Raw genomic sequence first — 27,735 nt, 5'->3', positions numbered from 1 at the left:
ATAAATTGAACACATCAAGGTTTCAAATATGAATAAGAATGCTTAGATCTTGATGGATTTTTTTCATAAACAGATTGATTCAAAACTATCTTTCCTTTCCTTTAGAATCAAGAAGCTCACCTTGTTACGGCTGCAGCTTTTAGCCAAACCAGACTACAAACTGAGTGATATCATGAGGGAGTCCCTCCTTCAAGACCGCCTTGCCCCCGTGTTGACTGAAGCCCACCTTCTGGCATTGGACAGAAGGTTACAGATTATCCTGAAAACTGTGGAGAAATGCATAGAGGCCTTTGGAGAAGACACTGTTTTAGCTGACGCAAAGCCTTTGGAACCTGTGGCTTTTGACAGAATGACACAGCCAAGCTAGAGTCAAAGGAGGGTGGGGGAAACTAGAACCTGAACTTGAAATGATTGTTCTTCCTTAATCTGGACACGGGAGGAAGGCAATCCACGGCAGAATCGGGAAACCACTGGGTGGTTGAAACCGGCAGCTTTGGCCTCAAATTTATAGATGGGAATCGCATACACATCGCAGCTACACAATCTTCCTGCCTCTTCTCCAAGAGATTGAAGATACACCAATTTCTGTAACGACCAAACTATGTCTTGCTCGGGATTTGCCTGGGCTCACCATGGCTAGGATTGGTGGGTTGAATAAAGAAATGGAGAGGCACTAAAGAAACATTTCCAGAATGCATCCACACTGAGATTTAGGACAATATTAATAAGGTGGGCCTGTACCTCCTCAGGGATGTTTAGTTTATGGAGAACTGTAGTAGAAACTGTAATAGAACTGTAGAAGCAGCCCTTGGCAAAAGCAAGCCATGAAAATGTGCTGATGTGGCAGACATTCTGGCTCTAACCTAGTTTAGACAACTCCACAATAGAAAGAAAAGCTACTTTAAGGCATAAAATCCCACACGCCTCAGGGTTGCCAAGGAAGGGGAAATTGCTTTCTTTTGTGTAAAGGATCCATCAATTTGGGGTTGCATTGTGGGTGCCTTCAGATGATTCCAGATGTCCTTGATATCAAGGCAAGGCATATAAGCTACAATTTCACATTATAGCAATTGCCACTGAAATCTTTCCAGCCATTCACTTTGGAATAATGAAGAAGACTAGCATCTTGATTGATGTCTCATCACCAGCTAACTGTAGCAATGCTTTTTCAAGCAAACAGTATCATCACTGGAAGTTGGACTTACACATACAGAAACACACACACACACACACACACACACACACACACCCCTTCAGTGCAATGTCTGATGTAAAGAGTAGCAAACAGAATATGGGTTGTAGCAGTGAGCAGAAGGAAATGTACCAAGGTAATCTACATCAACTTTAAAAGCACTAGGAAACACATATGGAAGTTGAAAAAAGATTTTGCACCACAATACGCTTTTTCAGGATGCCAGCCAACTTCACACACTTCCCATCCACTTTCAGACTCCACCCCTTTTTTTGCCAATCATCACCCTTTAACGCTTTATAAGCATGGTGTTAACTGACTGTGGGTACTGAATTTGGTAGTTTTTTTATTCCACGATTCTAAAACTATCTGGTACCAGTAAGGGAAACACTAAGGCTGGCAGCTCTATGGCAGGTCTTCTGGCCTACAACATTTCATTGAAGTTGGGTACAATGCCGATAATGCAACCAAGGTGTTTGAAGAAATCAGATGTCAACTGTTACGAGTTTCTTTCCCTGGTAAATTTATGCAAGGTCATTAAAATATAGATTTTTTAAAAGTCTGGTCATCAAAACCATCCCCCCACCCCTACCCTTGAGTTTATCCAGTAGCCCTTCAAAACAAGTTTTAGTACACCAAGGAATATTGACAATTCCACGAGTCACCCCTAGTCCTTCCAGTAATTCAAAACATGTTTTGGTTTCACATCTGAAAACAATCTCTAGTGAAGATTTCTTGAACATGGACGTTGTCTCTAATGTTTGTGGGGGGGAATCTGGACAGAGAAGCTTGTCCCCCACCCCCACATCCCCAAGGATTACCATTAGGCTTTTGGCAAAGTAATTCAGCATAGGAGGTATGAAGCTGGAACTCCAAAGAGCAACAAAAGTTGAAAATCTAGTATCATCTCCCATCCGATATTGGGAGTTTCACATGATCTTCCAAATCTTCCTGATCTGGCAACTTTCTGAAATTCCAAAAGCTTCGTTATTACTACCGTATTAATCTTGGAGGCTGAGAATTCTGATGTAGGTATTTGGAGAGTACAAGCTAGGAAAAAAACTTCATTTTGAAATATACTTGGTATATTCCAGTTTTAACAATGAAAGCACCATATTCTTTATGATCCGTTTCCTAAAACCTATTTATATTTTTATCACCTGTAAGCAATTAACATACCAAAGCTAGATCTTCTACAAATAGGAAAAGTGGAAATTCACTTTCCAATTGTTGTCTATGGTCACACAAAAGCATTTATTGTACAAGTCCACGGGTAGCATATCAACTGCTGCAAACCTCCAATTGCTCTTTGAAAGGATACTCAATCATTATTTTGACAACTTTGGGGAAATTACCTGGCGACTCCATAAACTTCCCTGGAGGAAAATACTTAATATTTGAGTGTCATGTAACGTTGATAACCAAAGTTTGTGAATTTTGATTTTCAATTCAGCTTGATTACTATCTTTGAACAATGATTCATCAAAGAATATTAAATTGGTTACATTATTTATGTCAATGATTGTACAGTATTTCAGCTCCCTCTGCTGATAGCTTCCGGATATGAAGATTAAAAAAATTCTTCAAATAAATTATCTGGTTCCAAGGTCCAGGAATGCATCAGCATAGTCACTTTGGATCTGATCAGTTTCCATAAATTAGTCACTATCTCCAGTGCTCTATTTTTGGATATTTTTGCATGTTTTTAATGCTAACATCAATTATATGAGAGGTTCAAGAGTTGGTTTCTTTCAATACAGGGAATTTAAATACTAACTTGGTGTATTTCATCACTCATGAGTATATAAAAGGAAAAACCCAGGGTGAATTAGTTACCATAGTCAAACACTTGAAGTCCACCTAGATATTTGATTATCAAAAGGAATAATAATCCCCTACAATATTAAAACACTCCAATATATTTTTTTATCAAGTAATCTTACAAACTGCTTATATTTATGAAAGTCACGTTTTCTTGCACTGGTTGATGCCGAAGCATCAGAAGATTCATTTATTTGACAGTCAGCCCATAGTTCAATTTTAAAACTGAAAGCAGAGCCCATGTTTATTAATTGCTAATCATTAAGTGATCCGCAAAACATATCAATGGTTGTTTCAAACATTTGCTGGAATTTTTGATCTATGGTTTGTTGATTACAATGTAATGGATCGGTTTGCACATTACACACTAAGCCATAAAGGATACGTCTACATTCCACATTAAGCCAAAAACATAATCTTATGTTTTAGTGCAGTGTGTGAACCATGGCTCCATTTTCCATATAATTAACTGCAACAAGTTTTTTTTTTGTTCTTATGAATCCTACTCAATTTATATATATTTATATGAAAATTCTGTATCAAAGAAATTAGCTCTAACCATAATTTAACTCAAAAGTAACTATTTTCCAAGGTGAAGCTCCTCTATAGCGATCCTAATGATAGAAAGCAGAGGGAATGAATGGCTGAGAGAGACAGGAGAAGAGCTGCTACCAAGTCAATGGTCAAATAGGAGAGGCCTGATCTACTTCGAAGAGCTGACAAGTTCATGTTTAACAATACATAAGGAACTATGTTACATTAGTAAGGTAAAAAGTAGGTCAGCATCAGAAAAAAAAGTAAGACCATCCCCAGCTAGTCTGTTCAAATCCAAGAATTAGCAGGGGAAGGGCCCACAAAAATGAAACACTTGATTACATTTAAGAATTTAAATCATTTTATTGCTTTACCTGCCATTAGAACAATCTATAACAAAAGGAATATATTAGCACATACAATGTCAGACTTATAGTCAGGTAACAATACAAAAATGGTCCTCTGGTTTACTATAGCACTCTAGGGCAGTAGATTTTTTTAAAATTTGCTAAGGTGACCTAGCAAAACAGATTATCTTCTAAAGCCCTGAATGTTAGCTAAGGCAAACTATACCAACTGTGGATTCAAACATATTTAAATTGCACACAAAGGTAAAGCTTTAACTGTGATTAATATTTAACTCAGACGTAGCTGGTTCATCTTAAAATCCTGTTGGTAAAACTACAAAAGGGAGTAAACAGCAAGCTAAAAAGACGCAGTAGTGAAACTTGATTAGAAAGCCTTATATAAAAAAATGTGCATTTTTTAGCGCTTACATAACATTTAAAATCTTTTTGGTGCTTCAACAAGGATCAAATCAAGCTTCAAAAATAACAAAAGGTATAAGGAAAAATAATCCCTGTAGATTTGAACTGAATAGAATTTAGAGAAAAAGTAACATGGATCTCTGAAGAATGCAGGTGGATATCCTTACCTTACCAAGGTGGTTAGGATTAGCAGAAGGAACTAACAATGTATATTTTACATTTAATCCAAATCCAGATACGCGGACGTATAAACGGCTGCCCACAGATTTTTTTCAAAAAATATGTTAAGGTTCCTATTTCTCCAACTGCGAAGTATGATTAGCAAATGTTCTTCCAACAGCCAGCAAGTCAGAAAGGTGTATACTAGGTCCAATTGTCTGAGGGGAGGGGCTGCTAACCGGGGCAAGTAAGATTTGTTAAGAAATAGTTGCATAAACAATGCAAAACACTTGCTGCCACTCCCATATAAAGCTCTACAGTAGTTTTAGATCATTTAGGTTACAAATAAACTGACTTGCTTACATTCTCCAACTGTGAAATTCAATAAAGCTAGTGGATAGCACCGAGTGCCACACAGAATATTGTTAACACAAACCTGGTAAATACTGAAACACACTTCTGACTTGACAACAGGATTAACTTTCCAAAACTAGTTATTCCACTAGATCAATGAGAATGTGAGGCCAAACAAACTAGAGCATGTGTCTCCTTCCAGCTAAATATTTTAGGAGCTTGACAGGAAATAGGCATTGATTCTTCTGCTTCCTGTCTTTCATTTTAGCCAGAGTCCTATCATCTTCCTAAATTAGACTGTATATTCCATCCTGCATTGACCACCAGTTACATAAATAGCATCACTGAACTATCTGGTTCCAAAGTTAACAGGGAAGGCAAAGCTTGGAAAGGGCAGGCATAAGACTGCATACATAAGAATGCACCCTTCAGCTTCCTGTTCTAGATAGTGTGGATGGGGTGTTACAACTCACACTAGCTGAGGAGCAGTACACTAGTGTAAATACCTACACCTATATTCAGGGGTTTAGCACATCGGTTGCCCTTTGAGTAAAATCAGGAGAGGCATATATTATAAATATTCACATCTGAGAACAGGCAAAACTTTTTGCTGTGCCAAAGATAGCAACACTTGGCAATAGTTGCCAAAACAAAAGCTTGTATACAAAAACCTGACAAACAATAACCAAGCCATCTTGAAATGGATACAGATGCACAAAACTATCAAACTTCTAACTCTGGTTTTACTAGAAGCTGATCTCAGTGAACTTAACCAAACATCACCCATATCCAGAACATTTTGCCAAGAGGTTGAGCTGAGAAGTTTCTCAGTCTGAGAAAAGTACAGTAGAAAGTGATCACAATCTAAAAGGAACATGGGACTCCCTGTGGAGAATGCATGTTTAGAATTTCCCACTGTTACATCCTTAACTCTACTGCAATCACCTCGGTGCTCAGGAATTGTTCCCAGCAAAAGGAATGGCAGTCACTGGCCATACTGGACAGTGTACATTGCACAGAGAGAAGCAGTAACAGTAAAAGTTTCCATACAATTCCCTATTTTCAATGGGGCTGGGAGCACCAAAATAATGCTCTAAAATTTAAAACAACTGCTTTCTTCCCATCCCCACACCCACCCCACCCCACTCTCAGACAGACAGGAAGCTGCAATAGCCAGTAGCCGTGTGGCTCTGCACAAGAGTAATGAAAACAGTCTGCATTTGTGAAGCATGTATTTGAGAAGGAGGGAGACTTCAGACAGAGAGAGAGACAAAGCTGTTGTACTGCTGGATGTTCCGTTTCAGAATATCGGAGCATGGACCCAAAACACGCTCAAATCTGGGCCGATCAAGCTTTACACATTTTAAGGGGCCACGAGCAACAACAGTGGCAGCACGAGGACGATTCATTAATAGAGCTATTTCGCCTATAAGGAAAAAAAAAACAATTTATTACAAATGGACCAATTAATGGAAAACTGGTATGTACTGAACAATGCTCTCTTTCATTATCAGACTATATCAAACTATAATAATTCCTGAACTGCTGCAGCTACTTTTACTCTCTTTAGTTTCCTGTTAATGGGGCTTAGACAATTATGGATAGCCCACCCTTTCTTCACTTATCTCCTTAACAGGAAATATTTGCAAATGATCGTTGTGAAATTTCATCAACATAATACTGTGTTTCCACAAAAATAAGACAGCATCTTATTTTCTTTTGATCCCCTGAAATAAGCACTTGACCTTATTTTTGGGAAGGTCTTATTATTTTTGAGGTGTAGGAGGTGGCGAGTATGATCACCTCATGGCTGCTGCTGTGTTGCAATATTTTGGGGGAGGGCTTATGTTAGTGCATGCGCTCAAAAGCCCAATTGGGCTTATTATCCAGGGAGGTCTTATTTTCAGGGAACTAGGGTACATCATGCATTGTTGGCTTGTATGCTAACCTAGAGGTGGGCACCCTAAGGTGCTAAGGATATATGAAATTTTCAAACCTGATTTTTGAAGATCTACATTGTAAGTAAAATTTGTTAATAATGAAGAGAATCCTTTTCACTCCATTTATTTCCCTTAGGAGAATCACCAATTATTATTCAATGCAATTTTGCTTCACAGACTCAAAATTTGAGGAAGGATTCACTTGTTTCCAAATATTAGTGAATGTAGAGACTTTTTCAAGTTCAAATGGTTAAAAATGTTCTTTTACAGTGTTGGGAAATGGTGTTTTAAAATAAAAAAATATTTTCAGAATTCCCAATAGATATTAAATCTACTTTTAGATTTATTTCTAATGATCCACAATTGACTTAACATCACTTGTGGTTGCAGGTTTTGTACCTGTTACTCATTGTTAGTGCCGCATGTATTAGAATATGTATTTTAGAAAACGATACAATTCTATATAGGATTGATGGAAAAGTCAATCTTCTCATATTAATTTCAGTTAGGAAAAAATAAAGTTATGCTAACTACAGTTAACATAGGGCAGGAGACTTTGCATACCAAGTGGCTTGCTATTAATATAATTGGGCTTTGAGGAGTTAGCACAAAACAGTGTGAAGAAGTTAATTGCCTCATTCTAATCCCCTCAGAGAACAGAGAAAACCATTTTCTCACATTTATGGAAATGTTCCATAATACTGTGGAAATATATTTAAAGGGATAACTACAATATTCTTTCTTCACATAATATGACATAGTTTTAACTCCACACCCTATTCCAAAGATCATGATGACAGATAATAAATTATCTAGATAGGGGACTTTTATTTCAATCAATGTCTGATGTATCACTCCAAAGCTCTTATGACATTCCAAGCCAGAATTTAAAAAGATTGGTAAGGACATAAAGCTATTCTGTCATCACCAGCCAAGAAGAAAGTATATCACCTTTCCTAAAATCTATTTAGCTCTCAAGAATATGGCATCTTTTTCAAGTAACTTTTACTATGCGGATTAGTATCCGTTTGATGTCAATATTTCCTGCTGGTGCAATGCATTTCCCTAACTTAAGCACTATTACAGAGACATGGTGAGATGACACTGATGTGCTTATGGGAGGTGGAAGGGATGGGAGACAAAGGAAAACTCACCAAAATAATCAGAGGGTGCAAGTCTGCCTACTTCAACAAATTCTTCATGCTCTGACCTGCGCTGCAACACAGCAGCTGTACCCTGTAAAGGAATCAGAGGGTTAGTGACAGTTTTTTTCAATGTGCCAAAACAACAGTTTCATCATAGATTCAGAAAGCAGAGGCATCTCCATTTAATAACTCAAATTAATGTGTTCCCATAACCCTTGAGACCTGAGAGGGGCTGTGTATCCATCCTTGGTGCCATATATTACCCACAAGTTTGTTTTATAACCAAACTGGATATTCTTTCTGCTGTATGGTTTTTTTTTAAACAATATTCTCCAATGATGGTCAAATAATTAAATTTACTGAGAGCCATTTTAAACTCAGTGAAGTATTGATTAGACTCTAATATTGAAAAAAAATCAGAGTTAAATCAAGAGAAATGGACCTAAAATTGTAACAAACAATACAGACTATTATTACTCACCTCTAATATAATGAAAAATTCATCTCCAGGTTCTCCCTGCACCACAATTTTTTGTCCATCCTCAAACTGTACTGGCTCTAATGCATCAGCCACTGTAAGACGTTCCCATTTGTCAAGGGATTCTAAATTAAAAGGTAACTATTTAATAGCAAATTTTGCTGGGTTACAAAGATTTATAATTAAGGTATTTGTTTACTTAAAATGAGAGTTTTCTGCTATCTACCTCAGCATCCATTATGCAGGCTTTTTAATCACAATCTCGCACTTTACTACGAACAATTTAACATTCATTCACATCACAAATTTGGCAGTTCAAATAATAACATCTCAACAATGCCGAAAGGGTTTTCAAGGTCCTTTATAGCAGGTTAGTTGATTATGTTTTAATTAGTAGATCAGGACTAAGATAACTGTGCCCTCTTAAGTTACTAAAATACAAATTCCAATATCACTCAATACTGATCACGATATTGGGGTTGCTGGAAGTTAATGAGGAACTTTCAGTGTAAACACTGGCAATTCTAATGGACATCCTTGCATACTGGCAGCAATGTTCCAGGTTCAATAAGGAGATTCTCTCTTTCACTCACAGAGCTGGTAATACTCCATAGAAAACGCTCCAAAACAAACCCACTCTGTATCTATGTCCTAAGAAACAAAAATGTTCCCTGAATCAAAGGCAAATTAATTCTTAGGGTGGTGGGTTATTCAAAACATTATCTCTTATAACAGTTCATCAACACAAATAAGGTATTTTAAAAACAGTAAAGTGATCAAAAATTAATTCTCTTTAGAAATAGCTAAATGCTTACAATTGACAATACTGTGAATAGCTCAACATACAACTGATAATGTAGCAGATCCTTACAAGCAGTAAGTTTCTCATGTACAGTTGCTTTCCTTTACAGCAAGGTTGCAAAAAAATGTGACAGTATGTAGCACAGAAAGATGTTCTGAAGCAGTGGCTGGACTCTAAATCCTGTTTTGGAGACAGGCTACAAGAGTACATAAACAAGTAAATGATATGGGCATGAGTGTGTGTGCAAACACACACAGATATATAGGAAGCATAAAGATGTAGGAAAAGACTTGAATAAAAAATAAAAGACTAAAGGATATCTAACAAAATTATGGAAGAAAATATTTAAGAGGAAGCTATATGCTGAAGCACATACAGTTTTTCTGCACTTTTCAGCAATACAAGTTAGTCACAAAACGAACTTTGATAAAAGAAAGAACAAAACCCCAGAATTTATGTCATTCAGATTCTTGACAAAGTATAAGCAGGATGATAAAGAGAACAGCAATACAATACAATACAATGCAATGCAAAATAATAAATAAAAAGGAGAACAGCAGCAACAAAATATGGAATAACAGAATGCATGTAATATTTTCTATGTGCCCATGTAGTAGTAACACCAAGAAATTTGTCACACTTACCAAGTATTGACACTTTACTAAGAAACTCTTCATACATCTTTCTCTTCCTCAGTGTGCTACCCTGGAAGTTGGGGAAGAAAATACACCTGAAAATCCGTATTATTTCTATGTTGCTCTGTTTTAGGAAGCCAGAATACTCTCCTGTCAGGAGAATATTAAGGTCACAAATAGTTCTGAGTTCTTGGTTTGTTAGTTCCTGATTGGATGCTTGTATAGTAAATAATAGTTTAGAATAGTTTAGAATTATTTAGAGACCAAGGAGAGCAAAAAGATGACTTATATTTTTTACAAAAATAAATGAACATAATATGCCATGTAGATTCTTACACTAAGTATCTATTTGGCATATTAGGTCCATTTATTTTTTTAAAACTAGTTTCATGTGCATCCATTTAGATGTAAGTTCTGCTAAATTTGATGAGAAAAGGTTTTTTGCCTTTAACAGGGTTTTTAATGTATAATACAAAAACAAAAGCCCTCTTGGGACAAAAATATCTGATCCAATATTCACATGAATTATATTCTGTTCACAGCATTTAATAGTGTGCTGTTATGGGCATGGCTCTCTACATAGTGTAGAGATGTTATTTTCACTAATTGCTTTTTTCCTTGCATTCTAGCCATCATGAGACAAAACAAATTAATTATAAGCAAGAGTCTCTTATGTATTTCTGGCTGTTAAAAGAATTTGCTTCATTCAACCAGTATCTATTTAGCAACATCAATTTAGTTAACAGTTGAAAAAATGAATTTTATTAGAATGCTGGAGTTTCATTGCCTTCCCACCATATAAAAGGTATTCATTTAAAATAAGATTTTGAAGTGCAAATAGATTAAATGGCATATTAAAAATTGAAAAGCTCAACTTGCCCATCTTAAATGAGGTTTATGAGGTCAGGTTAGACCATTACTGAGAACTCTACAAAACGGTACTCATTCAATATCATAGTTAATAATATGGCTCAAGACTTCTAAGAAAACTGCTATGTCTGTAATTCACTTTTAACATTTACAATGCAGCAAGTGTGAATTTCAGAAACTGAGCTGTCAAGTAAATCATCTTCATTGATAAAAGCAATAAATACAGTATGTTTGACTGGGATTTAGAAATTAAAATTGTACAAGTCCCACCGCAAGTGTGGAAATTAAAGAACAGTGCCTCATTTCTGTATCACTTAGTATAAAGAACTAATTTGTGATATTTTAATCATGAAGTAAGTACAGATATGGGTATTGATCTGATCACTAATATAAGCATCCAACATTTTGTGAAAGGCTACATTCAGATGAAATTATTAATACTCAGTTGTTCTTCCTATCAGTTCATTATAATTCTACTATTTTACTGATATGCTTCCCCAAATAAAGTATGATATAAATGCATTGTTTCTTTCAAGACATTGAAATACTTACCATAAGAATTCTTCTATAGCTATCTCGATCTATACCCCACAGTTTCACATTGGTTTTTGCTTTGACAGTTGCTGCTCGGGGTGTCCCATAGATCAGTGCAAGTTCTCCAAAGCTGCCCCCCTCTCCAACACTGGTGGCCCATTCACTGTTCACATAAACCTAGAGGAGGAATATGTACACATTTATTTCAAAATATATTTTACGTTTTGGTTTTGATATATACTTTGTTAATTCTAACAATTTTTTTTTTAAAGGAAATCTTTTTACATCCTGTTTTACATTTTGTTAATACCATTGAGGCCTTTTGAGAACAGAATGAAATCAAACAAATGACATCTTAATGTCATGTGTTCATAATATGCAAACGCCAAGAGGCTGCTCCTGTTTAGAAAAATGTTTAAGTATTATATGCATGACAAAAGGGTTCACTCTATCAGTTTACCCCAATGTACTACCTAGGGTGCAAGTTACTTTTTATTAATTACGTGCCATCAATTAATTATTGACTTTTAGTGACTTCATAGAGGATGATCTGTCCTCAGGTCTTTCAATGATAAACCCACTGAAGTTCAGTCCATCCACTTTGCTGCTAGTCACCCTATTCTTCTTTTTCTATCTTCAGTTCAGAGCATTAAAAACTTCTCCAGAGAGCTAGGTTAGCACAAAATGTATCCAAAATGTGGTGATATGAGCCTGGTCATTGTGCTTTGACTGGAACAATTAATCCTATGATCCATTTATTTATTTTTTCTTGGCTGCCCAAGGTATTCTCTAAAGGATCTTCTCCAACACCAAGGTTCAAGAGATCAATACTCTTTCTATGCTGCCTTTTCAAAGGTATTACTAGGATTTATTTATTTTTTCACTTATAGACTGCTCCAATCTGAATGGCTTTAGCTGTATACACGTAGTTCTTGACCAGGGATGTCAAACTGGTGGCCTGCGGGACAGATGCTCTGCCCCACCCCAGCTCTGCGAATGGGAAAACATCATGAAACGTCATGTGACGGCAACATGACACAGCAAGTTTGACACCCGTGTTCTTGACTTATAAACACAACTGAGCTCAAAATTTCTGTTCCTAAGCAAGGCAGTGTTAAGTGACTTGCCCCATTTTACGATCTTTTTTGCCACAGTTGTTAAACTGATCACTGAAGTTATTAAGTGAATCATACCATAATTAAGCAAATCTGGCTCCCCCACTAGTAGTCAGAAGCTGGCTGGGAAGATGATAACATGACCCCTGGACAGGACAACTTCATAAATACATGCCACTGGCCAAGAGCTGAAATTTTGATCATGTTACCATGGGGATGCTGTAATGGTCATAAGTTTGAAAACTGGTCATAAGTCACTTTTCCAGTGCCGTTGTAACTTCAAACAATTACTAAATGAATAGTTGTAAGTCAAGTGTATGTGACCAATCCAAACAGTGAACAATTCCATATCTTAAAACAACCCATTCAATAGAGATATATAGGGATAACATAAAACTATAAAAACAGATACGTGCCAATGTAGGGCCCAAGTTCTGCTGAAATAAAATCATTTTGAGAAAGTTCTTAAGCATAAGGATGGGAGTGAATCATGCTTCTAGGAGGGAGCATTGTGCGATACAGTTGAAATTACTACTGAAGAGGCCAGTCTCTTAGATCAAGTCCCCTTATAACTCTTATAGGACGGGAAAACCCAGGCCAAGCTCTTTATGTGGAAACTAAATTTATTAAGTTTGTATGCCACCCATTTCCCTATGACTTTGGTAGTTTTTGTTCATAACTTTTCATTCCTGATTACTTAAAGTACCGGGAAAATATGCTACAATTATTTGGAATCAATAATGAAAACTTCATTATCAGTTTATCACTACATAATGATTTTATAAGCTATGATTAAAATAAACCACTTAACACCATGAAAGCACCAACCAATATCTTAATTTAGTCTCAACAATACCCTGTGCTATATTAGAAAATATCAGAAAATGCATGGCTAAAGCAAGTTTAGAAAAAAGGCAGACCACAAACTCAAATCCCAACTGGTTATTTGTACTGTATTTAATAATCATGACCAACTTTAATATTACATGTATTAAAACCATGCAACGACAATAAATCGATATATTTAAAGGGGGGGAACTTACATCCATTTCTCCTTGATCAACAACATAGAAGTTATCCCCTTCATCACCTTAAGGAAAGGACAGTATGTGAAATAACTTTTCTAATCTTTTAAAAAGCATTAGAGAAGTGCTTTTAATTTTAGCATCAAAAGAACATTTTAGATCGAATATAACGTAATACATATAATTACAATTTTATATTTGGCATAATTTTAATTATATCCAATATTTCCCTCAGTTCTTGGTACAAATTCATTCAAGTTAGACTTTGTATTCCATGTCCAATTATTAATAAAAAAATGGAGCTATTCAGCTATGATTAGATAATTAAGGCTCAACCAGCTTACCTCAAGTGAATGTAAAAGCTTCTACAAAAACCAATGCTGGCTGTTATGGTTTGTATCCTTAACCCTAATCCATTTACTAAGTTTACCAAAGCATTACCAAGGCAAAATAAATAATGAATAACTTACATCGAAGAAACTCTATATATTGCATAGTGAATACAGGTAGTCCTCAATTTACAACAGTAATTGAGGCCAAAATTTCCTGTTGCTAAGTGAAAAAGTTAAGTTAGTTTTGCCCCATTTTTGATAAGTGAATCACTTCAGTTGTTAAGTGAATCTGACTTCTCCACCGAGTTTGCTCATCAAAAAGTTGCAAGAAATGATCATGATACTGGGACACTGCTACCATCATAAATATGAGTCAGTTGTCAAGTATCTGAAGTTTGATTATGTAACCATGGAGACGTTGCAATGGTCGTACAAGTGAAAAGGAATCCTAAGTCACTTTTTTTCAGTGCCGTTGTAACTCCGAATGATCACTAAACCAACTGTTGTAAGTCGAGAACTACCTGTAATATATTTGGAACATTTTCCTATATCACGTCCTATACCATAAAAAGAAAACAGTTATGTAAGCTAATACCTTAGAAGTTAAATAAATTCCAATCAAAAAAATAAATCACATACCTTGCTGTATCACAGTCTCACCAGCAATATAAGTGACTGGAAACATCGCATCAAATATATCACTGAAAGTAAGTATAGATTTACTCAGCATAAAAGGAAAAAATGGAACACATTTATGCTAATATTAAGACTAAGTCATCAGAAAGAATGGTTTTTATAAGTATTCTATATTTGATCTTTTTTTTACAATTGGCATTCACTTGCTGAAATGAGGTGTTATTTCCTACCTCATTCCATTTTCAAAATGGAATCTGTAACAATGTGAACAGCCCACTTTGTTTCCCATTTTTCAATTCTAAGACAATTATAATGAACACATTTTTAAATACAAATAAAAACTGGCTTTGCAAAAAAAAAAAAACAAAAACCCACCCTTGCTGGATGAGTTAGAGCAAGACTCATAGTATTAAAAAAATTGATGCAGCTTTGTATGGGTAACAGCTAGTTTAGCTTCTTCATTAAAGAGCACTTCTACATGTTTTATAACACATATATAATTATTATTATTCCCTGCATGTGTACAAGGAAGAAGGTATAAATTATTATAATCCAAAACTAAAATTCATAAAATAAAGTTCAGCTGAGTTGAAAACTAATTTGAGAGTACTAATTGTGCCAAACAAAAGATGATGATAGATTCTTCTGCTCCAATCTTACAATTCACCTTTAGTTATGTTCCTAGTCTTGCCTAGGAAGTAAAAAAAAAAAAAGCAGACTGCAAATACTGGGAGTGACATGAGGTTACTATAATTCCCAATGGAATACCCAGTCTAGGAGGAATATTCCATAGACACAACCTCCTGAGGAAGCAAAAGCAAATTCTTATGAGATTTTCCCATATATATTTTTAAAAAAGACACTGTAGTTAAGGCAGTGTATCTACATACTTTGAAGGCTATAATTGAGAATCAAGTAGATAATCTGCTCTTTTGAGAGAATAATTAATTCTATTAAAATTAAATTCAAATAACTTAGAACCAGTTACTGCAGCTTGAAGATTGCAATTTGCCAGATCTACATTTTTTAAATTATTTTTGACTGACAAAACTTTGAGCAAGCAAGCTGTCATTCTCTTTTGTATGCAGCAGCTACGAAGCCTGCTGTATTCAAAACAAAACAGTAGTTCTGATGCAACACAGTGTTTGCTTTGCATACAGAGCAATTACGCTTTCCATTCTATGTACATCTGTCAATATAGAATGAGTGAAGTCCAAGTTCAATTTCAGGCATATGTTAAAAATTGCAATTGAGATCCTATCCTTTACCTTTAAAAATCTACCTTTCAGACAAAAACCAGTGAGGAATATACAGTTAGAAACTTTAATTACCACCTTTAAATATTTTAAATAATTAATTCTAAAAGCTATACACTGGTTTGATCTGAGTTTCATATAAGATTCACATAAGATTTTTTTTCCTCAAAAAACTGAATGAAATCAGCTGGGAAACACCTTAGTTCAAAGTTAAATAAAAAGCCCCCAAATCCAATGGAAAATAATCTCTAGTTTGATTTAAATGAAGAGGCCCTACCTTCTTTCATTGTCATCAAGATGAGCAAAGAGCACATTCTTCTCTATGGCTTTTGCCAAGGCAGCCATAGTTTTATAATCCTTTGGAATAACCTGCAATATGGAAGATACCCACAAAGTTTTAGCTGAAGGCATTTTAAGTGGTTTATCATTCATTCCTGAATTCCACCTTTTTTATTTGACACAATTGGTTGTGATATACCATTTTTCTGAAGAGGTAAGTTTAATCTAGCATGATGTATTTATTAATTTGAAAGAAAAAAATACCAATGATCAAATATATTGTTTTACCCATCTTCTGAATACAAATTCAGGAAAAAAAATTAAATGAGTGTTATTCTTCCCAAAGAATAGCAGATCTATTCATTTTTACAGAAAAAAATAGCAGAAATCCAAAAATACAGGGGAAAAATGTTTGCCATTCGCTGTATTAACTATAGTGTATTAGAATCTATCTCCTGAACATCCAGATAATTTAAAACATGCTGATTTTGCTGGCAAGACAAAATGAATAAAGCAACAAAATTTATGTCTTACTCATCCCTCTTGCTGGCATAATGGCGCCAAGAAATCAGTCAACATTTTAATGATTTTCTCATAATTCAGGTTCTTGAAGCTAGACTTTGAATAAACTATACAAAAGCCAAATAGATCATACAGATGGTATCACAGGAGATTTAACATCAGAAAAATGTGAGATGAAATCATACAATAGAATTAAAGATAGTTTGTTTCCTCTAAACAGGATCCAGTAGTCCAAGCATGGAAAAAAATAATATACAAGTCGTGAAGTAAGGCTTATATGAAGTAACAATTTGAAGCAACACCTTTCTAACATAAGAGGCAGCATCCTCTTCAGTGTAAACCTCTGCACTAATGGCACCACGCCTTCTGCGACCTTTAACCACTGGGTTCATTGGTGGTGGTGGAGAAATTTCATCTTCACGGGAATCTGCACGAGAGCTGGCTTTCTGCTGACTGATAAACTGCTTTGTTTCTTCCTAGAAGGAAACAGAAATTTAAGCCATATAAACATTGCAGTTTATTTCTTCTTTTTTAATTGGTTTTCTAAACTTATACACAGTGACGCATATACAAACTATATGGTTGAAACTAGATCACATACTTACAAGAAACCAAAATTCACTCTTAGATTCTACGCAATGGTTTTGTAACTTTTAAAATAAAAATAATTTTTTCAATTAATCAATTTTAATTACTATCCTTTTAAAATCATAAAAATGTAACCTTCTGTGAATTAAAATGTTATATATCACACATGACAACAGAAAAAAGATAATTAGCAACTTACATATGTAAAACAACATATGCATTTATGAGATTTGCTGATTCAATAATGAATGTCTCTTTTTGGAATGCAATTACTATCCTATAAGTAATATATTAGACAAGCAATACAACTAGCAATTCAGTTCTTGAAAGAACATGTTGGCATATTGTGTAGTGTAGTATAGTGGAAATATTCATTATTCATGGCAATCCATTAAAGTAGATACTATATTATTACAACAATTTACATCATTGTCTTACATGCAAATTATGTCATTAATGACTATCATTATGCAATCTATTATGCAAATCACCATGGAAATTTGGGACATTGCTGATAAAACTATTGCATTGTACTATTTATACTTGTTGAAACCCAATTTGTTATGAAAATAAAAAATATAATTTTTAATATTTTATTAAACATAAAACCGATATAGTTTTAAAATAAACACACTTGCCTTAAGTATCAGCCCCTATTCAAAGGGCCCCTCCTAAAAAAAATCAACTAAAAAATCAGTACATTAATCTATTTATTTCATACAGTGCACTTCAAAACATTAAATTACAATGAGGAATTTCATATGTCAGAAACCTCTGTTGGATCTAGAAACAAGAATTTTACTGGCTGCCTCTTCCTCCCATGACAACATCCTTTAGAAATCAATTCCACTCTTTGTGGACCAAAGAGTCCTATGATCTGGCACAAATGGGCACTAGGGGATAAGTAAATAGAAGAATTCAAAGATTCATGCTAGTGTCCAGTGAGATAGTCCTTTCGGCTAGCACAAGACATTTCTGAATCTAAGCCAGGAACTTGAAAGCTCACACAATCACTTGACTGCTTTTAGAGAACAGCATAATTCAATATTTGGATCAAGCCAAATTCAAAGCTGCATGGATCACAAGAGTCTTACCCATCAAAGTAGTGTTTATGTATCCATCCTTAAAGGGTGAATTAAAAGTACTTGTACATAATTATCAATATATTTGTGACTCTTCTACACAAAACAAAACATAGGTTTTCCAATATTATGTCCCAAGAGAATTAAATGTATTAATCTAACAATTCAGAGTGACTGCAGAAAACGCTAAATATTGGTCTTGTGATATGCCTTTAGATAATCAGCTGCCATGCCATGAATGTTGCTGACCTTCTCTCCTTCCACAGAATGTTGACATAGAGATGGGAGAAGCTGTTACTGACACAGAAATCAAAGAACAAGAAGAAAGTATTACTGTAGCCATGTTGTGCAGTAAACACAATTTATGTATTTGGATCTCTTTGAATGTGCATAAAATGGTTGCATCTATGCAAAATGTTTAGCCAAACAGGATACAAATGTAACTGTACTTGCATGTATGTTAAGGTAGATTAGCTATAACACTGGACTTTTTGTGTACTTTAACATCTTGTGTAAACTCAGCCTACTTTGTTAATTAGTTCTATTTATGGCATGTGTTCCCAAATAGTTAATTCTGATTGGCAGGTTCCATGAATAGTCACTCAATATGTTCAAACCAGTTCTGGTTAAAGTGAAGATCACATTTTATAAAGCATGTCAAAATCAGATTCTAGGATTATAAGGATAACATTATATGTAAACAATACCACATTTCTATGACAAATCTTATGGAGTTGAAGCGTCTTTTCTTAGCAACATATTAACATATTTTTTTCTTGTTGTTCATCTACAATTCAGACATGTTGGCTGCATTCATGTTAAATCATAATGTAATTTGCTGTGGATTATTGTTTTGTGTGAAACAACCTGGTTTTTTGGAAACAATGTTTATGCCTTAACCGCATTTACCAATTCTTTCACACAATATGCTGAGTTTGTAATCCATGTTTTAAGGCGTACTATGAAGTCTGAAGCTAGCTATTTCGATTTCTTCAGCCATGTCAAACAAACCCAATGAAGACAGTGTAAGATACAACAACATGAATGAAAGCATCATCTTCATTCCCATTAAATAAAATGGCACCAACCTCATGTATATTTATTTGTATGTATTCAAGGCTTATAGTTTACTCCAATCAAGACTGACTCTGAGCAGCATGCAAATTCCCCTTTGATGGGACAGCATTGAGAAGAATCAGACATAACTTCTCATTTACCCCAAAAAATAGTACAGGTGCACAGAACAATTGTAACCCTAGTTTCTAAAAAGTTCTGCACCACAGAATACTCAGGTATTGGGCAATCAAAGTTTCTAAATAAAAATCTCTTGAAGCAAAGAAAGTTGCTATGAATATTTTAAAAATCCAGAATCTTACACAAAGGGATCTGCCTCTGCACTATCCTCAAAGTCTAGTTTAATCACATTTCAGAGAACTAAGTAATATTGCACTTTTTTGAAAAGTTGATGTGCTCCAGGTCAAGCATAGGATTCACTATTATTTTGAAAGAAGAATGTTTTTCTCATTTTCTTTTATGAAGTTTAGTTTTTACCTTTTCCAATCTTTCAAAGTATTCCCGGAGGAAGCCCATAGGTCTCTCAGGTCGCACTGTACAAAGCTGGACAATGCAATCTTTCAGGAGTTGCTGGATGTTATGTTTTTGGACGTAGTGCTCACATTCACGGAGGCTACGTTCTTCTTCACTGCTGCTACTGCTAGAGGCTGCCATTGCTGGTATCTGAAAGAAAAAAACATTTGAAACTCTAGCTTCCATTGCAACTTCAATGTACTTGTAGTGTATACTAGGTATATTAGACGTATGTCTCTCAGCAAACATAGCAGTTGAACATTAATGTATTTGCAGACATAGTACTTGGTTATAATGGGGGGGGGGTGTTTAAAAAAAAAATTAAAGCTTAATTTAACCAAAACCCATGTTATTCTAGGAATATCAGATGCTAAACAGCTTCCAATAATATACATGATGGTAACATAATAAGATAAGTAAAAATAAATGATTTTACTAATGGTAGCTTCCAAGAAAAAAAAAGGATTGAAAAGAAAGCTGCCATAATTAAATTAAAATATTCATTAGTGGATTTTCTAAAAATAATTATGGAAATAAAGAATATATTTCAGCTCATACCACTTACTTGAGACGAAGTCAACAGCAACTACAGGTATGCACAGAATTTGCAGGAGACTGTTAATCCCAGTATCACCTTTCAAAACGGAAGTAAGAAAGTGAATAGTTGGAACACCCTATTAATACATGCTTTCCTTTGTGACATATTTAGACACATGGCTATATTCTTAGAGTTATAAACATATGCCTTGGATTTCCATTGCTGAGAATAATTTGCCGGTTAAATAAAAAACGATGATGCTGAATAATCAATCTCCCCTTCAAAACTCTGTATTTGTGTCAATTCTTGCAGAGTTTAAATGTTATAGCAAACTTTTTTCTGATTGACCAGCACACATATAATTAGAGGGTATTTACAATCATATTGCTTTAGGTTCTATAGTATCAGCTGGTTCTTCTGTTTTGACAACTTGCATAATAAAGGTCAGTAACACACAGCTTAATTAAATGTACAAGAATTACTCTGTGGCTCTGTAACAGCTTGCAAATTAGTCTGTGGAAAAAACATTCACACTGTTGATGCCTAGCAGCAGACAACAGTGTTTAACAGCAGCAGACAACAGTGCGAAAACCAGACAGAAACTTTTTTTCTCAAATATTTTATGAGGCATGCCAAATAGAAGCCATTCCATTTTAAATAGAATTTATCTTAAGAATAATTGCAATATATTTTTACACATAAATACTGTGTCAGCTGAAAATTCAATTCAACACCTTTATGTTGCCATCAGTATTTGCAACGTGAAGAAAATGGATTTAAGGCAAAACCTGTCTAAATTTCACTGCAAGTAAAGTCTGCTTTCAGACAAAGAAAATATATTTGCTTCCTACACGAATCATTAGGGATAAAAATATGAACAAAAATATAATTTAAATATGAAAAAATTATAAATAAATGACAAAAAGAATCCTCCGTCTTATTGAAATAATGCTGCATACCTGAAGAATAGAATATTACAGGACCTAACAACAGTCTGAACCACTTAACATATTTCAAGGTAATTCCCTATAATTCTCCTAAGGAAAAAAAAAGCAACCGGGAGTTACAAAATGCATTATTTCTGTTCAAAAGTAACTGTTCATTTACCAGGACAGGAAAACCAAGATATTCAAGAGCATAAATTATAGGCTATTTTAAACTTAGCAGTTTTTATCTATGAGAACAGTATCTCTCATTTTAACCAAGGACTAGTCATTAAAATCAGAACAAGCAACCTGATACCCTTATGAGCTTTAGCTTATAAGGGTTTTGTCTCCTGATAGAAAGGGTATTTCTATCAGGAAACAAAACATTGACACAATCATCCGGAGGATGTCATGATTTTTACTGTATAAGAAAATGATATAGAACTTTTCCCAATACCCAGCGGAAAGTATCTTATATAATATTAGGCAAGTTGCAGCGAGTCTCTGAGTGTGATCGATCTACTGATTTTTCTATACAAGAACTTAGAAGTGCAAATATAGCCCAACATGAAGCATTCTGGACAAGACCCAACAAACAGTGCCATTAAAACATGTAAAATCAATCTAAACTCCTGGTGACTACATGAGCAACCAACCATTAACCAGGTCTGCAACCACATTAAAGCAAATGGTAAATGATGTAGTCAATTGCTAAGGGGTTGCTTTCCATACAATATGGGCTTAGAGATGTCCTAAAACAAATCAAAACAATGGAGACAGCAATCCAAGCATTAGTTCAGTCCATCTCTTAAGCAGACCACCAACACTACTTTTAAAAAAATACACAAAGACAAGGCCTGTATTAATAAATTCTATTCCCAATACAATCCTGCCTTTTTAGGTAAATGCAAAGTTTGTCCCCGAATGGAAGGGCTGAGTGGCTTAAATAATAATAATGATGATCATAATCATAATCATAATAACAGCTTATATCCTCCAACGTTACCTTAACAGTTTCTAGGTCCTTAGTTAGGACTCGAGCTGTTGAGCTACCAACCAGCCACAAAGGCTGTGAATCTCACCAAAGATTAATCAAAGGATAATAATAAAAATATGCGGAACATCATACATCTTAAGAAGGTACTTGCTTGATACCTAGGTCACTGGCAGCAACCTGTATCAACCATTAGCACCATTCAATGGTATCTGTGATGCATTTTTTAATGTTCAGTTGACTGAGTTTCATGTTTAATGAATAAAGTATATAATAATAATAGATGTTCCCCTCAAATAGTCTATCAGTTAAAAGTGTTCCTCAAGGTTTTGCCTCAAGGGTTACCTGTAAAAATAAACAAATAAACCAACCCCCAGCCAGACGCTACTTCAAAGCAGGACTTCGTCCCCAATTCCTTTTGGCTTTCTGTCTACGCGGCGACACCTCTCCCGGGAGCCGCGCCGATGCTCCCTCCGTTTCCCGCGGCGCTCTCCTCTCGTGCAGAGGCGCCGCTTGTTTTCAACCGGTCCCCTCCCCTTCCAAAAAGGCAGGCCCGGTGCGGCACCCGCCGGCGCCATGCCTCCCCCCCCGCCCGAGCCCCTAACCTCGTCCCCCTCAACGGTCTTCCTCCGCCTGGCCGCTCGACGGTTCCCACGGAGGCGAGATTGGAGTCAAGGGAGGCCTGGCGTCTCCCGCCTCAAAAGCCGCCTCAGACGAGCGTGCCTCTCACACCGGGCCTCGCTGCACCCCTGCGCGGCTGCGGCCGAAGACCCCCTCACCCCCCTCGGGGGAGACTCGAGGCCCGGCCCTGACTTACCCCGGGTCCGAGCGGCGACTCCCTGCTTGGGCCTCTCCGCGATGGTCGACCCCCCTCCTCCTCCTGCTGTCCCGATTTGCGGCCTCCTTCTCTTTCTCGGCGATCGCTCCCACCGGAAACCCAGCTCTCTCCGCCAATCACCGCTCGGCGTGACGTCAATGAGCCTCGTTCTCACTTGCCGAACCGTCCCCGTGGCAACCTTAAAGGGGACGCGCCGGGTCTCCTTCCCCCGCTAAACAGTAGCAGAAGCCAGAGAGAAGAGGAGAGGGCGGGGGGGGGGAGCGCCGTTACGCGCAATAGCTGGCTTTTCCTTTAATTCCCGCTAACGTCAGACTGCGGGTTGAAACGGCACCGTCGTCCTCCCCGTTCCCCGAGCGTGAAGCACCGTGGTGGGGGTGGGGGTGGGGGTGGGGTGGAGGGCGGGAGGGAGGGAGATGTCAGAAGTGCCTTAGGAAAGGAGACGGAAGCCGTCCATACGGTGGCGGAGCCTCGGATTCGATCTTGCAGCGGTTGCAGTAAAGGGTGCATCAGTCTAAAAGAGTGGCATAAATGAGGCTTCCATTGCAAATTGCTTGCTGGCAATTTGCTGCAGCGAAAGCGGGAGGGTTTGTCCCGAAATGTGAATTGCATTGCTAAACATTTGAGGTAACCCTGTTTAACTTGGCGGAACTCGCCTGTGGACCTGGCAGGGGGGGAAATAGAATAACAGAACAGAGTCGGAAGGGACCTTGGAGGTCTTCTACTCCAACCCCCTGTTCAGGCAAGAAACCCTATACTATTTCAGACAAATGGTTATCCAACCTTTTCTTGAAAACTTCCGGTGTTGGAGCATTCACAATTTCTGGAGTCAAGTTGTTCCACTGATTAATTGTTTTAATTGTCAGGAAATTTCTCCTTAATTCTAGACTCTTTGCATTGTGATTTCTCAGACTCTCGCTAGCTAGGCAAACTGTCAGTTGTTGCAAAACTGCTACTCCCAGAAACCTTCTCTAATCATCATCATCATCATCATCATCATCATCATCATCATTTTTAAATTTTATTTTATTTATTTCATCAAGCATGTATTATAATTAGATAACATATATAAGTATAAACATGGTTTTGAATACATGAAATGGATACGAATAAAAAGGAACATTGGGGCAGAGATGGGTAGGCACGTTGGTGCGCTTATGCATGCCCCTTACAATAAGTATGAACCAGTTTCCAAGGATCTGAATTTGGATTACATGGTTACGGGGATGCTGCCAAGGTTGTAACTCTGAATAATGATCAAAAGTCACTTTTTTCAGAGCCTTTGTAACTTCAGTCAGTAAGTTGAGGATTACCTATGTGGCAATAGCAATAGCACTTAGACTTATATACAGCTTCATAGTGCTTTACAGCCCTCTCTAAATGGTTTACAGAGTCAGCCTATTGCCCTCAACAATATGGGTTTTCATTTTACCAACCTTGGAAAGATGGGAGGATGAGTCAACTTTGAGCCTGGTGAGATTCCAACTGCAAAACTGCTGTAGACGTGAGAAATGCAAAGGGTTAAAAAGCTGTGGGTTTGTTTCTCAAAATCCTCCTGCATGTGGCTCTTTTCTGCTGGATGCAAGCTGATGTATTTTGAATTACAGTATCCCTCCTTGCAAAATAGAAATACAATTTCAAAAGCTAAATTGCAGGGCATTTAAAATGGGCTAGGCTTCTGTTTATATTATGCTGCTGCTTGGTAAACATCAAGTGTCACAAGATACTTATTGAAGTCAATTATATATTATTTGCTACCAAGATTGTATGACACTATATCACATCAAAATACTATCAGTGCATAACAGGTATTGAAAACCAAAGTTAACCAACCAAAGTCTGTGGCATAAATAAAAGAGCTTAGATAGGTTTCATAGTTGATTTATATTAAGATTCTCCAGCTATTCTGAGGCTTTCCTTTTCCATATTTTTGGTATATCTTGAAACCACTTTGTCCAACTTGATATTCCCAGCTGTGTTGGCCAAGCTGTGTGTAACTATCCATTATGTTTAGTTTTATATTGGAGAAATCATGCTTAAATGAGGTTTTACCATTATGTAAGAACACACCACTATATTGCAATGATTCCCATTTCATACCTTCGAAGTTCATTCCTACTGCAAAGTTTAAATTTGTTGCTAAGATCTGAGCTCTCTTGTATTTAGGTTTATTATATATACAGAAAATCCTGAGTGTCTCGGTGCACTTTTAATTTTTAGGAACTTCTACTGGTATATAAAATATAAATAATCTATAATAGAACAGAGATGGAATTTTAACTGAACTTTTTCATGATTCATTTATTCTAATTCATTTTTGAAGTCATAAATTCTTCACCATAGAACACCCATGTCAAACTTGTGGCGTCACGATGCCATCACGTGACATTTCGCGACATTTTTACCCGTTGCTGAGCTGGGGCAGGTGTGGCCTGCATATGATGCATCCGGCCCGTGGGCCACCAGTTTGACACTCCTGCATAGAATTACTGTGAACAAAAGATAATTTGTGCTCCCCAGTTTAGTCAGAATTATCTGTCAGAAGAAAATCTAAATCTTAGAAGCACCCCAAAGAAATCCAACTACAAGAGCAAGGGTATTCAGCCTTGGCAAATTTAACGCCTCCAGAATTCTCCAGCCAGCATAAATTCTGAAAACCAGTTACAGAATCCTCAAAACAAAATTATATTAGCACAGTAGAGGTGGTATTCTACTGGTTCGGACTGGTTCGCCCAAACCGGTCGTGGAAATCACAGGTGGCCCTACCCACCATGCCTCCATGGCATCCTATTTAGGCCCTTTTTTCACCAAAAGCACATCTGCCGAAGGCTGAGCGCATGCGCGAAGGTGGACATGCACTCACATTTGCGAACCGATAGGGAAGGTAAATGAATACTACCTCTGTAGCACAGGTACATGATACAAGTCCAGCAAATATCGTTAAAACAAGACTGATGCAAGATTAGTTGTCTTCCATCATTATATTGATGAGGTTGAAAATAACATCATTGCTTGATAGGTTGTTATTTAGTGACAAAAGAACAGCAACCAGGTTGTCATACTTGCTGTATTTGAGTGGCACAGGAACCACATAAAGTTTGAGAAACATGAAAGAGATTCTCCTAAAGGGAACATCTGGTGCTATCTGGGAAAATTAGACAAAATTGGTCCATTCTTTTGTGGAGGAACTATGATGGAACTATGGCTTCTTTGGACATGCTGCAGAATTTATTCTTGGACAGAGGCAATCGGGACTTATCAAGAGGACTGTCGTTCAGCAAGATGTGGCTCTTTTCCACGTTGCCCATAGTATTCAAGAATATTTAAAGCAGGTTTTCCCCAAAACATGGAGTGAGAAAACTTGCCTCTAAATGATGGCTATATTGAAAGTTCACATTCCTACAAATAAAATATATTAAATTCCTTTTCATATTGCATATTACCTATAAATTATATAGAAGTAAATGCATTAAAAATTAAAACTCCACTAGGTTTTTATAGATACAATTTTTTAATATTCAGGATGGTTTTATTGTCTTTTTTTTGACCTTTTTCCTTTTGGGACTTTAATTCTTCGCTTGTCTTGGCTTTGCTCTTGCTAGTTTAATTCACAGTCAGAGCCTTGTCTTACTTTCAGATTGGATTCATATATTACAGTACAACATTTGTTTAAATATAATTTGCTGAATAAGCTACAGCTGGCTAATTTTCATAGTACTACTTTAAAAAATTGAGTTATAAGCAAGTGTCTTGATTTTTTAAAAAAACCCTAACCAATTTCTACAGTACATTCGAGCTAGAAATGTGGAATAAATAATTTGTTAACATGGAGTTTTCTGTTTACCTTCTACTAGAATTGGTTGCCTGGGTTGCCCTGGAAAGCGCTGTATTTTATTTGTCAAGAATTATCATTTGGCATCATGCATTAACTTTTCAAGTCATTTTGACTTCAAAGAAAGGCACGCTTCAAAATGGAAATTAATGCTGATGGTTTTATAATTTGACAATGGAAGGAAGAATATATGTTTCACTCTCTGATCCCTTTTCTTCATATGATCTTGGCCTTGTTTATTAACCATAATTTGTTAAATAAACACAATTACTATGGTGCTAAATATGCTTCACAAATGAGCGTAACTGGGTTCACACAATGCATTAAGCTACAATCGTATCAGATTATAGCACAATACAAAGTAATGTGTGAAAGTCACCTTAAGGCTCCTGTTTAATCCTCTCAATAGAATTTCAAATCAGTTGTTGCACATTATTATGGGAATCTTAATCATGTGAGCTTGGAAGCAAGACTATTTACGTATATATACCATGAAGCTTACAATCCAATAAATGAAGTTTTCTCAGTTTTCCGGTTACTAGTTGAACTTTCACTAGATGGCAGCATTCATTACCTAGGGATTTAATATTGTGCTACAAGCAGTGGTTAATAATAAGAGTTACAGGAAATGATGCATTTGTACATCAAAATCTGTAAAAAAAATGACAATATAGGGAAATTAACTGTAATGGGATTCTTGCAAACTGAAAAAAAAGGTTTTGGTTTCAAATCATGGCAAATGAGCAGATGGGCATTTTAGTTGTATGTTTACAGTATCAATCTGTTCAGGAATTTTCAGAGAAAAATTCAAACAACTCATAGAGACGTCACCTCTGTGTACTCTATATACTTACTTTTAAATGAGTACAGCAGTTTTCCTACTTGAGTTCCAAGATTTTGTAATGTAATCTCACTGGTCATATGCTGCTGTTAGGAGCTTACCTTAATCTTTTGAAC

General features: G+C 36.2%; 2 protein-coding genes across 3 annotated transcripts in view; one reads left to right on the top strand and one right to left on the bottom strand.

Annotated features, from left to right (window-relative positions):
* The window catches only part of FAM20A (FAM20A golgi associated secretory pathway pseudokinase), a 64,001-nt gene extending 61,201 nt beyond the window's left edge, over window positions 1-2,800 (top strand). For both annotated transcript variants that reach the window (XM_032208816.1, XM_032208817.1), the window contains exon 11: window positions 106-2,800. In XM_032208816.1, the coding sequence (XP_032064707.1) occupies window positions 106-367 (262 nt within the window). In that variant the 3' untranslated portion in view covers window positions 368-2,800. The remainder of the gene's footprint in view (window positions 1-105) is intronic.
* A 1,090-nt stretch (window positions 2,801-3,890) lies between these two features.
* Window positions 3,891-23,064, bottom strand: PRKAR1A (protein kinase cAMP-dependent type I regulatory subunit alpha). Its single transcript, XM_032209126.1, has 12 exons — window positions 22,929-23,064; window positions 20,219-20,287; window positions 19,618-19,803; window positions 16,699-16,872; window positions 15,873-15,964; window positions 14,343-14,404; window positions 13,390-13,436; window positions 11,250-11,408; window positions 9,837-9,897; window positions 8,394-8,515; window positions 7,922-8,003; window positions 3,891-6,253 (listed from the first exon to the last, which is right to left on the bottom strand). The coding sequence occupies exons 3-12, from the start codon at window positions 19,792-19,794 to the stop codon at window positions 6,081-6,083; spliced, it is 1,149 nt and encodes a 382-aa protein (XP_032065017.1). The 5' UTR covers window positions 19,795-19,803; window positions 20,219-20,287; window positions 22,929-23,064; the 3' UTR covers window positions 3,891-6,080.
* Window positions 23,065-27,735: the final 4,671 nt, after the last annotated feature.

This window comes from Thamnophis elegans, chromosome 2 (genome assembly GCF_009769535.1).
Source record: "Thamnophis elegans isolate rThaEle1 chromosome 2, rThaEle1.pri, whole genome shotgun sequence".
Classification (NCBI taxonomy): domain Eukaryota; kingdom Metazoa; phylum Chordata; class Lepidosauria; order Squamata; family Colubridae; genus Thamnophis; species Thamnophis elegans.
Note: the sequence above shows the minus strand (reverse complement) of the source record. Positions and strands in the feature narration are given on the sequence as shown.

What these genes read in the sequence shown, in the direction of transcription:
- PRKAR1A (XM_032209126.1), bottom strand. Translation starts at nt 19,794, where the DNA reads ATGGCAGCCTCTAGCAGTAGCAGCAGTGAAGAAGAACGTAGCCTCCGT. An exon ending in ACTTTGAAAGATTGGAAAAG is followed by an intron (nt 16,873 to 19,617) that starts GTAAAAACTAAA and finishes GTTTCCTTCTAG; the next exon opens with GAAGAAACAAAGCAGTTTAT. An exon ending in TAGTAAAGTGTCAATACTTG is followed by an intron (nt 8,516 to 9,836) that starts GTAAGTGTGACA and finishes CTTTTAATTTAG; the next exon opens with AATCCCTTGACAAATGGGAA.